The following is a 14,455-nucleotide window of genomic DNA, read 5'->3' on the forward strand; positions in this document are numbered from 1 at the left end:
GACAAATGAAGACCCTCCTGCTCTACTGCATTCTGACCTAGCTGGAAATGCAGATGAATTTCTGACTCCTAGCCTTGTGCCTAGTTTCAGCATTTTTAGCTCTCAGTCTCCATGGCACAAACCGAGCCCAGTTCTAAGTCCAATATACACCTTAACTTTCAATCCAAAATGTCTACGGATACAAATGAGGGGTGGTGTTTTTTTCTTCTTACAACTGAAGAAAATTAATGCACCTTAAATATAACCTGCTCAATCAGTTAGAAAGAGTGCCAAGAGCTAGAAAGAGTTTATTTTGTTTCTGCTTAATGAGGTTTTCCAGCTGTTTTGAAAGAGGAAGCAGTAATAATCTAAATTTAAGACAGTTTCTTAGAGGAGCTTCATAAATGATTAACTTGTAAAACAAACAACAGAGTGAACAAAGGTAAATACTTACAATGTGCAAGAGCTTTAAGACGTCTACAAACCTGTTACAAAAAGAATTAACACACTCAAATTATATCAATGGCAAAAGGGGAAAAATCAATACATACATACATTTATTTAAACACCAATACTTACACTTTCTCTGAGCTCATGATTTCTTTAGCAATATGGTAAACCTTTGTTTCCTTCCCAGCTGCTTTAATCTGCAAATAAAAGTAAATTTGACAGAATGTCAAAACAAAAGCAAAGAAAACAAACACCCAACTTTGCCTCACCTTGCTTCTTGAAAAAGCAATAGTCCCAATTTCTTATATATAGATTTTCTGTTACAATATTTCATACCGCTCTACAGTCCACTTGTATTCAAAATTGAAAGTACATTTATTCTTAGTTTTTAATTAGGCAAGTTCCACAGAAATGCTAATGTTCAGTTAATTGCCAGTTGCTTCCATTTCTACCTACTCAAGAAAACAATAAGCCTCCTTAAAAATGGCATTTGTCATCTCTAGAAAGAAATTAAGTCAGGGTAACATACCTTGGTGCTCCAATTATGGGTAAATAATGAGAACATCCTTTCTTTAGTTTCTAAAACTGTTGGAGACAGTGGCCGATATTATGAGACTAATGATATACTGGTGGAAGGAAGATCAAACAAGGGAGGACAATGATTTTTTTGTAATACCCGCTTCCCTCGTGCCTTCCAAGAACATCTCCCTGAAGGTTGTGAGATCCTTAGGGACATATTTTCAGGAGGCATAGGCAGCTGCAGGGTCACACACAGACACCTTTTGCACGACAGAAAACACACTTCTGTCAGTATATTGTTAGTCTGGGTGTCAACCAATGCATACATAGCCAAAGAAGTTGACAATATATAAACTTTCAGATTATTTGCTTTTTATTCTAAATCCAGCAATAGAAAGGAAAGTGGACAATGAAAATTGTGCTCCTTAAACTACCATGAGAAATATTCGCTATACATACCACACTGTCTGAAAATCAAAGCCTAATTGCTTAGCTAGGCCAAGAGAAAGAGACCTACAACATGTAATTGATTTCCATCACAGCTTTGCAAATGTTGAAGCAGCAGCAGATTGTTAGGAAATTACATCACCTCCGCCACCCTTGTGTTGCAGAATAGCTGAAGCAAGAATCCCCAATTAGTTCCATGTGATCCAATAAACGTCCAAAACACAAGGAGCTTTGTAGTAGGACTGAGTTGTTCAATTTACTTTCCAGGGATGTTCCACACACATTGGTGGATTATTATTTTTTAAATCACTTTGTATCAGAAAAATTCTGGTGATAGGAAATATAATCACTAAGACCAACAGCCAAGTCTCAGAGGTAGATCCACCATACTTGGATAGTGGATGATTTGCAGGAGCTGGGGCAATGAACATTTTGCAAGAGAAGGGCCAGGAAGAGACCTGGCAGAACTAGGTCCAAGGCTGGATAGAAACACAAAGCAAGGAGTGGCTGGAAGAGTTAGAGGAGGACATGGAAGGCTCAGAGTGGATTAAAAGGGGGAAAATATTCATTGCTTCTTTTTAGAAATAGCCCTGTTTAAAATGAAATCTGAAATTAATTTAAAAAAAATTTGTATGCAAAATTTTTGTATGCATGCACTTTTTGTATGCATGCACTTATAATCTCTTAAAACAGAACTGTGGCTTTTTAATCTACAGCTCAGTTAAAGGTTGTTTTTCCGTAAAGAAGAAAGTCACATGGGGAAAATGACTCCCAATAAGTCATGCATTATATCTATATATAAAAGGCTAAGGACATAGGTGGCAAGTCTTGCCTACATAGTGCTTTGCCTAACGGAGCAGAAGCATCATGGGGATTGGGCAGTGGGGATTCCATATGCAGATAGTGGGGAAGAACCTGTGAGAGCAGAAGCACCGTGGTGATTGGGCAGCAGGGATTCCATATGCAGATAGGGAGGAGGAGCCTGTGATAGTTAAGGTCAGTTGGAATGCAACTGTTACTGGTCGGAAGATGTGCTTGATTGCAGAGGAGAGAAGAATCTCTATATATGAAAAGACAGTGGGCAGGGGTCTGCAAAGAGAGGGGTTGTGAGGGAGGAAAGGCCCCTTCAGGAGAAGGAAGCTGCCACTGTGTGAATTAGATGAGGAAACAAGATCTGTTAACTCAGGAAGGAAAAGAGAGAGAAAGAAAAAAAGAAAGGAGAGGAAGAAATACAGAGGAGAAGAGAGAGTGGAGGAGAACGAGAAAGGGAAGGGGAGAGAAAGAAGGGCGAGGGATGGGCTTGGGTCTGTCAGCAGCCAGAGGGGAATGAGTGGCCATGGTGGTGGCAGCAAGGAAGGGCCCGGTCAACTGCTGCCACTGCTGCTGCTTGGGGCTACCAAGGCCATTGGTGGAGAGAGGCAAGCAGACAAGGGACAAGCCTGGGCCTGTCAGCAGCCTGAGGGAAATGAGTGGCAATGGCAGCAGCGAGGAAGGGCTCGATCAACCGCTGATGCTGATCCTGCTCCTACAGGGAGGATCAGGAGCGGGGCTCAGGTAAGGGTGGGGAGGTCTCTGGGGTTAGGGGGCTGCAACTTGGCCAATTGGAGCTGGCAACACTGCAGCCATGACCAGGAGGGGTAAGGGGGATGGAACAAAGGGATGGAGGATTGACCAAGAAGGGTGAGGGGGATGGAGGTGGAGGAGCAGGAGCGTGGCTCAGGGGAGGGTGGAGAGATCTCCGAGGTGATGGGGCTGTGGTGGAGGGGAGTGAGGGGAGTAATCAAGTACTAGCGCGCAGATGCTCTGTGCAGGTTAAGCTACCATTTATTATTATCATCATTATTATTATTATTACATTTATATCCTGCTCTTCCTCCAAGGGGAAACTCATACTTGAGTTTCTCTTTCACAACAACCCTGTGAAGTAGGTTAGGCTGAGAGAGAAGTGACTGGCCCAGAGTCACCCAGCTAGTATCATGGCTGAATGGGGATTTGAACTTGGGTCTCCCCGGTCCAAGTCCAGCACTCTAACCACTACACCACGCTGGCTCTCCGACTACTATTCTTTATTTTCTATGTAAACCACTTTGGAAACCATGAAAAGCGGTATAGAAAATAGTAGTACTAACGGATTTCCTATTGAGCAATGGAAGACCTTATATTCCTCTGGTACAATATATACCTACCTGCTTATTGTCTTGTATATCAAGCTCCCCTTTGCTAGAATCGGAATTGGTATCATCATCTTCATCAGAGCTGTTCACATCTCTCAGTATCATCTCATCATCTGACTGAACATCTTCTAGCACCAAATCAGAACCATCAAGTTCCTCTGCCAAGGATCTACAAAACAAAAGGGTGCACAATCTAAACACACTTTCACTTATTTTTTAGTTGAAGCACACACCACTGCAAGTTACATAAATCTGGTTCACTGTCAACACGATGTTGAATTTTGTAACAATCCAAAGAGCGGGGGAAAGAGAACAATTTCCTGAGAGTCTACAACCATAGCCATTTCATGTCTCACAAATAGACAGTTGTGTGGGTTTCTTTAAAAATTCTGTCAAACAGACCAAAATTAATGTGTGTCAATCAGGACAGAGCTCAAACCCACTTTACATGCATGGTTTCATTTATTCTCCATGGGCTGGTTCAGATGACTGACAAACCATAAGTTTGTTGGGAGGTGAGTGTGGTCCAAAGCTTGCTTCCTGGTACTTCTTCACCTTGCATGTTCCACAGACCATCCAAAGCCAGGAGCTGTTGTAGAACTATAGTTTGCAAGACAGGATTTTAATCCCAGTTTAAAATCCTGGTTTGTAGTGGGGAAAATGATTAGCAAGACAGAGGTTGCTGGTTCGAATTCCCACTGCTATGTTTCCTAGAGGAAACACCTATATCGGGCAGCAGCGATACAGGAAACATGCTGAAAGGCATAATCTTATACTGTGTGGGACATGGCAATGGTGAACCCCTCCTGTATTCTACCAAAGACAACCACAGGGCTCTGTGGTCGTCAGGAGTCAATACCGACTCAATGGCACACTTTACTTTAAACCATAGTTAAACCACAGCTCTCAGCTTCAGACAGGATGTGGTTTCAATTAACGAGGATGGAAACATCACAGCTCTTCACAGAAGCTGAGGAGGTAAGAAGGGAATGTGTGAGTTCAGCAGCCTTTGTGTTGCATTTAGAACCCAACAAACCACAGTTTGTTGGGCTGTCTGAACCAGCCTTGTAACACAGCAAAGATAGTGGTTCTTCTTTTCCTCTAGTATCTTATGGCTTCAGATTAATATTTTACACATCAAAAAGCCCTTTAGTGCTATAATTCTATTATCATTTCCCAAGGCATCCACTATTTAAAATATGCATAATGTAGATCTTGATATAATCTGTTAAATATTACATTATGTGGAAGTCAGTTATTTCAGAAGTCAACTTAACTCTACAAGCATAAAACCTTGATAATATTTCTCTCTGACAGCTGTCAAAATAAATAGAAACCTAACATTCGGGGCAGCCTGCTGATATGTCTCAAGATGCTGTCTCTTTTCATTAGATACACCTGTCCTACTATAGCAAATGAGAGAAAAAACATGTACTGACCTTGTGAACAGACTTCCTCCCACAATCTATTATCATGTAATCTATTAATGTTTTTGTGAAAATGTTGCTCAGGAAGAAAATGATCAAATGTTTTGGAAGAGCAGTAGGGCAGCACAATGTCAGGCAAACTAATTTATCTTCAAAATAAATGATTTGGAACTAAATTGACAGGGCAAGTCTATTTATGTCACAGAATGGAGTGGTAGAAACTAGCTCAACGACACTTATAGCTTCAGGAGAAACTGCTTTGCTAGTTGTGTTGTATATAGCTGATCTGTTGGAAAAGTCATGAAAAAACAAAAATTGTATCCTTCAGGTCTTTCAGAACCGAATAGGAGTTCCCATTTTTGCGATCCCAGGTATCCAGAATGGTTCTGGCAAGTGTGGTGTAGTGGTTAGAGTGCTGGACTAGGACTGGGGAGACCAGAGTTCAAATCCCCATTCAGCCATGAAACTAGCTGGTTAACTCTGGGCCACTCACTTTTTCTCAGCCTAAACTACTTCATAGTGTTTAGGGATGTACACAAAACCGGTTTGCCTGGTTCGGTTCGAATTCGAACCAGGTTCGAACCAGGAGGGGGTGGTTTGGTTTTGGTTTTGCTCGAACCTCCCCCTGATTCAGTTCAAATTTGAACCAGTTCAAACTGGTTCGGACATCCAAAAATTGGTAGGATGGTAGCTGGCACCCAGGGGCACCTGCCAACCAAACCCCAAAGAAATCGGACACTCGTATGATTTTTTATGAATTTTTGAAATATTTTTAATTATTTTTCTCATAGGGTATAATGGGACCAGAACCACCCCATATCCCCTATTATGGAGCACTTAGGGGCACAAAAGTAGGGTGGGTGGTAGACAGCTAGGGGTGCCTACCACCCACAAAGTTCCAAGGGAATCGGACACTCCTCTGATTATTGGTGAATTTTTAAATTATTTTGGAATTCCTCATAGAGAATAATGATTGCAGCCAATGTATAGCTTCACGTCGGGGGGGGGGTGTTGTAGAGAGGCGTGTGGTGGGTAGTAGTTCCTAGGGTGGGCAAGGAAGCTATCACAATTATTGGAAAGGAATGGGGCAAAAGGCTGATTTTTAAATGATTTTTGAAGTTTATGTGACTGTAAGGTTTTTCTCCATAAAGAAGCATGGAGGTGTCAGCAAATGTTTAGCTTCATGTCGGGGGGAAACAGGTGTCCAAGAGCAGAGTGTGGTGGGTGGTAGTGCCTAAGGGGGGCCAGGTAGCTATCAGAATTATTTGAAATGAATTGGGCAATGGGCTGATTTTTAAGTGATTTTTGAAGTTGATGTGTCTTTAAGGTTAGCAGATGAGAGTGGATTCATGGTTTGTCATTGAAAATCTTATATGCTACCAAAGAATCTACACTCAAAACACTTCAGGAACAACAAAACCCAGTACCCCATGGGTTAGAAACCCATGGTGGTGGTTGGCACCCTCGCTCTGGGCCACCCCAGCACCCCCCAAGTGCAGTTATGGGGCTGCTGAAACCTCCATTCTTCCCTATGGAGAAAAAACTTAAAGCCACTTGTGGGGTGCTGGGGTGGCCCAAAGTGAGTGGTGGTCTAGTGCAAAGAGGGTGTCAACCACCCCCATGGATTGCTAACCCATGGGGTACTGGGTTTTGTTGTTTCTGAAGTGTTCTGAGTGTAGATTCTTTGGTAGCATATAAGATTTTCAATGACAAACCATGACTCTACTCTCATCTGCTAACCTTAAAGACACATCAACTTCAAAAATCACTTAAAAATCAGCCCTTTGCCCAATTCCTTTCAAATAGTTCTGATAGTTTCCTTGCCCACCCTAGGAACTACTACCCACCACACGCCTCTCTACAACACCCCCCCCCCCGACGTGAAGCTATACATTGGCTGCAATCCTAATTATTCCCTATGAGGTATTCCAAAATAATTTCAAAATTCACCAATAATCAGAGGAGTGTCCAATTGCCTTGGGGTTTTGTGGGTGGTAGGCACCCCTGTCTGTCTACCACCTACCCCACTTTTGTGCCCCTAGGTGCTCCACAATAAGGTATAATGGGCTGGTTCAAGTCCCATTATACCCTATGAGAAAAAAAATCAATTTTTAAAAATTCATAAAAAATTGTACGAGTGTCCGATTGCTTTGGGGTTTGGGTGGCAGGTAACCCTGGGTGTCAGCTACCATCCTACCAATTTTTGGATGTCCGAGCCAGTTCAAACTGGTTCGAATCGAACCACCCACGGTTCGGTTCGAATTCGAACCTGCAGCTCGATCCTGATGGCTGGTTCGGTTCAAATTCGAACCTTCAAACCACCCTGGTTCAAATTTGAACCAGTTCGTACATCCCTAATAGTGTTGTTGTGAGAAGAAACCGAAGTATGTAGTACATTGCTTTGGGCCCCTTGGAGGAATAGCGGGATATAAAATGTAAAAAAACATAAATAAATAAATAAATAAATAAATAAAGTAAGTGGCAGAAAAATCCTAGTTGCAGTTCTTAGGGGTGTCAGTGACTTGGATAGTGCAGCTCATCTGGGAGGGGATCCAGACTCAGTCCCAAGATCAGAAAGGGATTTCCAGTTGTAGCAAGGGATATAGCCCTACTCCTTTGCCATGTTGACCCTCAAGGGAACAGAGCTCAAGCGAGATCTTCATTCTCAAACAACAGGAACTTTGGCAAAACTGAGGAAGAGCTAGAAATGCCAAGTCCCATTCTGGTCCATAGGAGAGGTTGCTCACAACTGTCAGGACACGCAGGTTCTAAGATCCCAGATCTCTATGTAAAGAGGAGGAGGCCAGAAAAAGCATAACCTAGTACAAGGCATTCAGGGGCTGACTCAGGAAGAGGATCCTACAAGAGCCTAGCAAAAAAATGTGAGTCATGGCTCCATCTCTCTACAGTATTATTTCACAGATGAAATAGTTGCAGCTTGTCCAAAAGCAACTGAAGCTATCTGTAACAATTTTTATCTCCTCTGCCTGGATTCCTCAAACAAAAAGTGTATTTTACTAATCCAGTGTGGGGCTGAATGTACCCCAAACTCAATAATAGAAACTATAACTTCAGTGGATTGTCTTGAGCATGACATCAGCTGCAAAGAAACAAAGTGGGGTGGGGGAGGAGGTTGTGCTGTCGAGTCGGTGTCAACTCCTGGCAAAATGGGGTCAATAGCAGGGATTATGTGTGTGTGCGCATTAAAAATGCAACCAACAGGTGTATATCAATTTCAGTTTCACAGTCAAAATCGCCACAACACTGTCAGTGTACACAGTGCAATTTACAGAAAAGTACAACGGTAATTACAAGAGAGAAGTGACGCCACAGGTTAACACTGAGAAATACATGGAGTTATAGATGACTGAAATCAAAAGTTTATTAATTGCTTTCCTCTTCTTCGGATCAATTTGATCCCACTATTCAGGTAGGGATTAACAACTTAATATACCATATTCACCAGAACAGAAGATGACTCTAAATTTAAGACAACCCCCTTTAAAATACAGGGTTAATACGGGTGATGCTGTTTTTACCTTAAAGTAAGACAACTCTGAATTTAAGATGACCCCTGATTTCTATCATCCAAGAACCTGGGGGGGCAGAAATACCTAGTCTTGTATTTGGGTAAATACATTATCGTCTTTAAGCATTTTCCTGGAAATTTAAGCAAATTTCCACCCTGGTGTTGTTGTTGTTTTAACGAAACCCTTTCTTTGTATCACTTCATCATCCACATATCCTGGTTTTATATAGAGCCTCTCTATAATTTTAGAAAAAATTCACACACATAGGTAGTCCTAACTCTGTTCTCAATTTGATTTAATCTTCTATGTTTTCTGTTTCAGTCGTTACCAGAGATTATGCTCTTGGAAGGGAAACTTCTGTATTAGCAGTCATGTGAAAACAAGTCACCATTACGTCACTATACCATTCTTTGAGTAAGAATATCCTGTCATATCATGTGAGCTGCCTCTCAGACACAGATACATACACGTACACACACTTCCTGTTTTGTCAACTTTTGAACTTTTGATAATCAATCATTAAAAATCATGATACACTGTTATTAATTTTGCATTTTAATCTAATTTTTCGCTCAGGACAGATAACAGAAATGAAAATAAGGCATTTATTTATACACCAGCTGGGCCGGGCGCAGAGCATCTGCACCTCTAGTTTGTCACCTGTCGCCTCCCTGCTGTTCCCATTTTGTCACCTACCAGTCACCCACCCATTGCCGCACCCTTCATCTCCTGCTCGCTTATTGCCGCCTCCTTCTTCCTATGACCACCTGTTACCACCTCCTTCTCCTCCCCTACCCTTTAATGTTGCCGCCTTCTTTCCCCGCCCACCCATTGCTGCCTCATTGTTCTCCCTGCCCGCCCTGTCTTGTTCTCCCCCCACCTGCATGCCCGTTGCCGCCTCCTTTCTCCGTCCTCATCCATTTTCTTGGTGCCATCCCCATCGCCTGTCGTTTTCTTGGTGCCATCCCCTCCCAGCTGCTGCCACTGCCACAATTTTTTTCATCCTACCCGTCCCATGGCTAGCCTATCTGGCAGCTCTCCGAACTCGTGCGAGAGCTGCCACACATGGGATTAGCTACAGGTATGCCTTAGAGAATTAAATATATAGGTTATATATGACTAAAATATTTCAGAGCAAGCAAGGCAGTGTTGGATTGCTCCCTCCTCTTCCTGGTGGCTTCCATCCATCGCCTGGCTCAGGAACCATGCTTGCATTTCCAGGTGCAATGGTGAGCTGGGCACCTGGGAACTGTCAAACCCTGTTCTAAATCAATAAATCTGGAATGTTGGTCTTCTTTGCAAACTACACAGGAAGAAGGGTGTCTCGCTCAAATTCAAGCTGTGATCCAGATCCTATGCACGTTTATTTAGAAGTAGGTTGCACTGAATTTAACTGGACTTCCTCCAAAGCTCATGCAGAACTGCAGCCAAAAGAGGCAACACTGCAAACTATTCAAACTGAATGTTGGTCCACTCGAAGCAAGCCCTTTGCCTTTAAGCACCTTCCCTTAAGCTGTGTGGAAGCATTAACAGATTTGTTCTGGTCTGGCCCAGGAAATAGAGTCGAGACACACTTTCTAATTGCTCTGTGCTTATTTTGAAAGAGGTGTTCACACAACGTAGTATTTGAGTAAATATTTTGGATAAGCTCCTTAGCAAGTAAGGAGCTCTTTTATTTTAACACTGACTGTGCTGGTAATAATATTAAGGAACTTTCTACACAGTTCCAATGAACTCTTCTCTCATTCATTCTGTACAAGCTTAATAATTCAATGGGCACTGCCTTTTGGAAACTTCAGAGAAGAAAAGCCCCAGAGAGAAACTTTTGTTCAGCACATCACAATAAACTCATTTCGCAAATTTACTTAGTAATATATTGCAGTTCATGGTCCCATAAGTTAGTAACATTTCTTTTATAAAACACCATCACCGTTGTCTTTTCCTCTTAACAGTGTAGACATTAATTAAGTGACTATGGCCAAGAAAGGAAGAACGAGCACTGATGCAGCCTGAGGTATAAAGAGGGATTATTTATTCCTCTGCTTGTAGCATTAGGGACTGTGCTGCACTTGGAGGAAAGCAAAGAAGTTCCCTCACTCCTCTGGTCTCCAAACATCCATCCCCAAATCCTGGAGAATAGCAGTGGGCAGATTTATCAGTCATTCACCAAACTTTATAATGTCTGGGAGAAGTTGCCATTTTTTCCTGACAAGTTTAGGGGTGTGCACGAACCGGTCCAGAGGCCATGCTGGAGGCCTCCGGACTGGTCTGGTTCCGAGCCGGTCCGGCAGATCGGAGGGATGTAGCTTTAAGGGCAGGGGGTGGTACTCCCCCCCCCACCGCTCTTCCCCCTCCGGCGCTGTGATTTTTCATGAAGATTTTGGGGCGGCAGCGTTCCTCGCTGCCGCCCCTGCCCCCATCGTTAGCCTGCAAGTGGCAAAGTAACGATGACGCATGCACCCGTTCTGCCGCGTGCGCACTCCGCTGATGTCACACGTCAACGTGTGACGTCAGCGGAGCACGCGTGGGGCGGCGACGGGTGAGCACGCGCGGCGGAACGGGCGCATGAGTCATCGTTACTTCGCCACTTGCAGGCTAACGACGGGGGCAGGGGCGGCAGCGAGGAACGCTGCCGCCCCAAAATCTTCACGAAAAATCACAGCGCCGGAGGGGGAAGAGCGGCGGGGGGGGGGTTAAGTACCCCCCCCACCCTTAAAGCTACATCCCCCCTCGTGCCCGTCCGGACTGGCTTGGAACTTTGCACACCCCTAGACAAGTTAATGTTACTTATTCTTGTTGCTAGGCGTGTATAGTTTAATTTCCAATGAGGTTGACAACATTCTTTCCTTGTTAAATGGGCATTTTTTAACATTTCTTCCAGGATGGAACTCAAGATTTCTAGGCAATCACCCATCCAGGCACTGACCAGATCTAGACTTGTTTAGTTTCAGTAAAGTGGCTGTATCATGTGCCTTTGGACAATGTTCTCACTAGCCCTTCCTCATTACAAACATGGAAACATTGATAAAGAATATGCATGCTTCTTAGCCCCCAGAAGTGGAGCTGGTCTCTTCTTTCTACTTGCTTAAGAAAGCTGCTGCTTCAGTAGGAAGCAGCAATGAAGTTTAAAAACACCGACTTCCTCCTTGGCAAGAAGTCAATAATGCTCCAGGGAATAATGCAACATCATGACATTGCATCCTTTCCCTATTTATTTTTATTTTACTGGGAAGAGAGAGAAAAGTAGCAATCCTGGACATCCCACCCCTGCCAATAATGCACCAGGAAAAGGATGCAACGTGTCCATCTTGTGTCCTTCCCCAGAGCATTATAGCCTGGCTGCCAAGGAGATAGTAGGAGTTGAGGCAGCAGCTTTTCCAAATAAGAAGAAAGGGGGATAAACTACTGCACTGTCAGCAGAAAAGCACCCCCCCACAACAATCCAATCTAATGTAATACAGGGTATATCAGATACCCTTGTGTCAGACCCAAATTTGATCGGGCCCTATCAGATATATTTTTATCAGATCAGATCAAATGAAAAGTTGTCTGATAGGGACTGCATTCAATTGGGTCAAATTATTGACCTGTTTCAATGCACAGCCTCATTTCCAAGTACCTACCAAAATTTTCTTATTTTGGGGAAAGCTCAAACATAACCATCAGATCTACAGATGTTCACATACCATTACTATAAGCACAGAATCAAGTTTACTCAGTGCAAACAGACATCCCAAATGTATTAGGTCATTCCAGGGGATCCTAGAGAAGTCTTCCGAGATCATGTTCTGCCTCTTTGATGAAAATGTTGGTGTCCTAAGTGACTGCTTGAGTTGTCTTTGAAGTAGGATTAGCCCTGAAGATCCGAAGTGTATATGAGCAAGATCGATAATACAGAAGTACTCTGTTAGATAGTAATTATCAAACGGTTTGCAACGAACGATGAATATACCACTCTTCAACCAAAGGACTTTCTCTCAGCTCTACCTGGAGATGCCAAGGATTCAACCTGGGACCTTCTGTATGCAGTGCAGATGCACTACCATTGAGCTAGGGCTCCATCTATAGGCCTTGTCAGTTCACCTGGATGAGACCCAGTGGAGAAGAAAGAGTAGCCTGCCCCATCTTGGACACCCAATACTGATATCAGTCCTCTAGATCCTTTGAAACTGGGACAACTGGAGTCAGTGGACCATTTAAAGGAGTTCTAAAGCACTGGTGCCCGCCAGCATGGCTTCTGCCCCTTACTTAGAACCCCCTCCATCACTCCCAAGTCCCCGGAAGCAAAGACAATGCTGCACAAGGACAGAGCTCCAACTTCATTGGCGGAGTGCTTGCCTGGCTGCTCGGGGCCTCCCTTCTAATGTATCTACTTGGAAAGAGGGGAGAACAGTTCAGGTGCCTCCTCTGGAGTAGGGTTGGCCCAAGAATCTAGGATGGGGTGGGGCCAATTCTCAGTTAGCACCAGTCTTTTGCTGGTTCAACAGCTTTCCTTTAAGAGCTCATGCCTCCAGTCTACCTTGGTGCTCTGCTTGACCTGGGTTCAGACATCTCTGCCCCAAAGAGCTTACACTAAGATATTGACACATAAGGGAGACAAAAATAAATAATGGAGGCAGGGATAAGCAAGACATGCAAAGGCACATTCTGTTTTTCAGTAGCTAACAGCAAATCCTATTTATGTTTACTCAGTGTGAAGCTCGCGGAATTAAAAGGGGCTTACTTCCAAGTACATTTATACAGGATTGTAATCTAAGTGTGTCTTACATCTGCTGATTTCTTCCCCACCTCAACCCTTAAATTTAAAATACAACCGGTGTTAATATGCATGTTGTGCATTCTGTATTAATTCTGAGTAAGCTATTCAGGTCTTAATACATGATTTGCCAATAGTCGTAGGACAGCCCTTCCCAATCAGAACAGAGGTATCTAGATTTCATGCTACTCTAGGAGTCTCATGTGACAACTGATATGGTACAGTCCCATTCCAAAACATTTGATCAGCTCCTATGTTTTTGGTTGGCAAGTGCCAGCTTTCCACAAATATACATATATTGCTGCACTCATATAAAGACATGTCTAAATCATTCCCATATTACCATATTGGTCACAGTAGTATAAGCATTAACAAGAACAAGGGGAACAGTTCTGAACACCACAGGGCTTTTGTCAGCTTGTCAGTGATTTCAGCCTTTCGATGTGCTACCGGTACAATGCTATCCTTGCTTTGATGTGTACCTTCATTTGCACCTAGCCTTTTAATTAACTCAGTCTTAATTCATGCTCGGATCTCCTTCCTGGGAACCTAATCCCCAAAACTACTGAGCCAAAACTCTGATGAAGGATTGTCTAGTGAAACACCTGAATCATGGCCAGATTTAACATTTGTCAGATTATGCGGGCAAAATACAAGGTGCTGGTCATAACCTATAAAGCCCTAAATGGCTTAGGTCCTGGAAATTTAAGAGAACGTCTTCTTCTTCATGAACCCCACCGCCCATTGAGATCATCAGGAGAGGTCTGTCTGCAGTTGCCACCGGCTCGTCTGGTGGTTACTCGGGTACGGGCCTTCTCCACTGCTGCCCTGAAGCTGTGGAATGCGCTCCCTGCTGAAATAAGGACCTCCCCATCTCTGATAACTTTTTAAAAGTCTTTAAAGACATATCTGCTCACCCAGGCTTTTAATTAAATATTGTTTTAATAATTTTAACCTTGTTTTAAAATTTTAAATTGTTGTAATGCTAACTTTTTCTGTTGTTGTTTATTTTGTTTTAACTTTTTTTTTAACCTTTTCTGTTATCTTTTTTGCTTTGTTGTAAACTGCCCAGAGATGTAAGTTTTGGATGGTATTTTTAAAAAAAGATCAAAAGGTAAGAGACCTGTTCCTGGACTGTACAACTTCTGACTACAGGGAAGGGACTGCATAACT

General features: G+C 43.1%; 1 protein-coding gene and 1 long non-coding RNA gene across 3 annotated transcripts in view; one reads left to right on the forward strand and one right to left on the reverse strand.

The window, feature by feature from the left end:
• FGD6 (FYVE, RhoGEF and PH domain containing 6) overlaps positions 1 to 14,455 on the reverse strand; it is an 89,010-nt gene that overhangs the window by 38,232 nt on the left and 36,323 nt on the right. For both annotated transcript variants that reach the window (XM_053252043.1, XM_053252044.1), the window contains exons 3-5: positions 3,582 to 3,738; positions 559 to 626; positions 434 to 464 (exon numbers count right to left, since the gene is read on the reverse strand). In XM_053252043.1, the coding sequence (XP_053108018.1) occupies positions 434 to 464; positions 559 to 626; positions 3,582 to 3,738 (256 nt within the window). The remainder of the gene's footprint in view (positions 1 to 433; positions 465 to 558; positions 627 to 3,581; positions 3,739 to 14,455) is intronic.
• Positions 7,217 to 9,062, forward strand: LOC128326018 (uncharacterized). Its single transcript, XR_008307801.1, has 3 exons — positions 7,217 to 7,878; positions 8,236 to 8,426; positions 8,848 to 9,062. It is a non-coding gene; the product is annotated as an uncharacterized LOC128326018 (long non-coding RNA).

This window comes from Hemicordylus capensis, chromosome 5 (assembly GCF_027244095.1).
Source record: "Hemicordylus capensis ecotype Gifberg chromosome 5, rHemCap1.1.pri, whole genome shotgun sequence".
Classification (NCBI taxonomy): Eukaryota; Metazoa; Chordata; class Lepidosauria; order Squamata; family Cordylidae; genus Hemicordylus; species Hemicordylus capensis.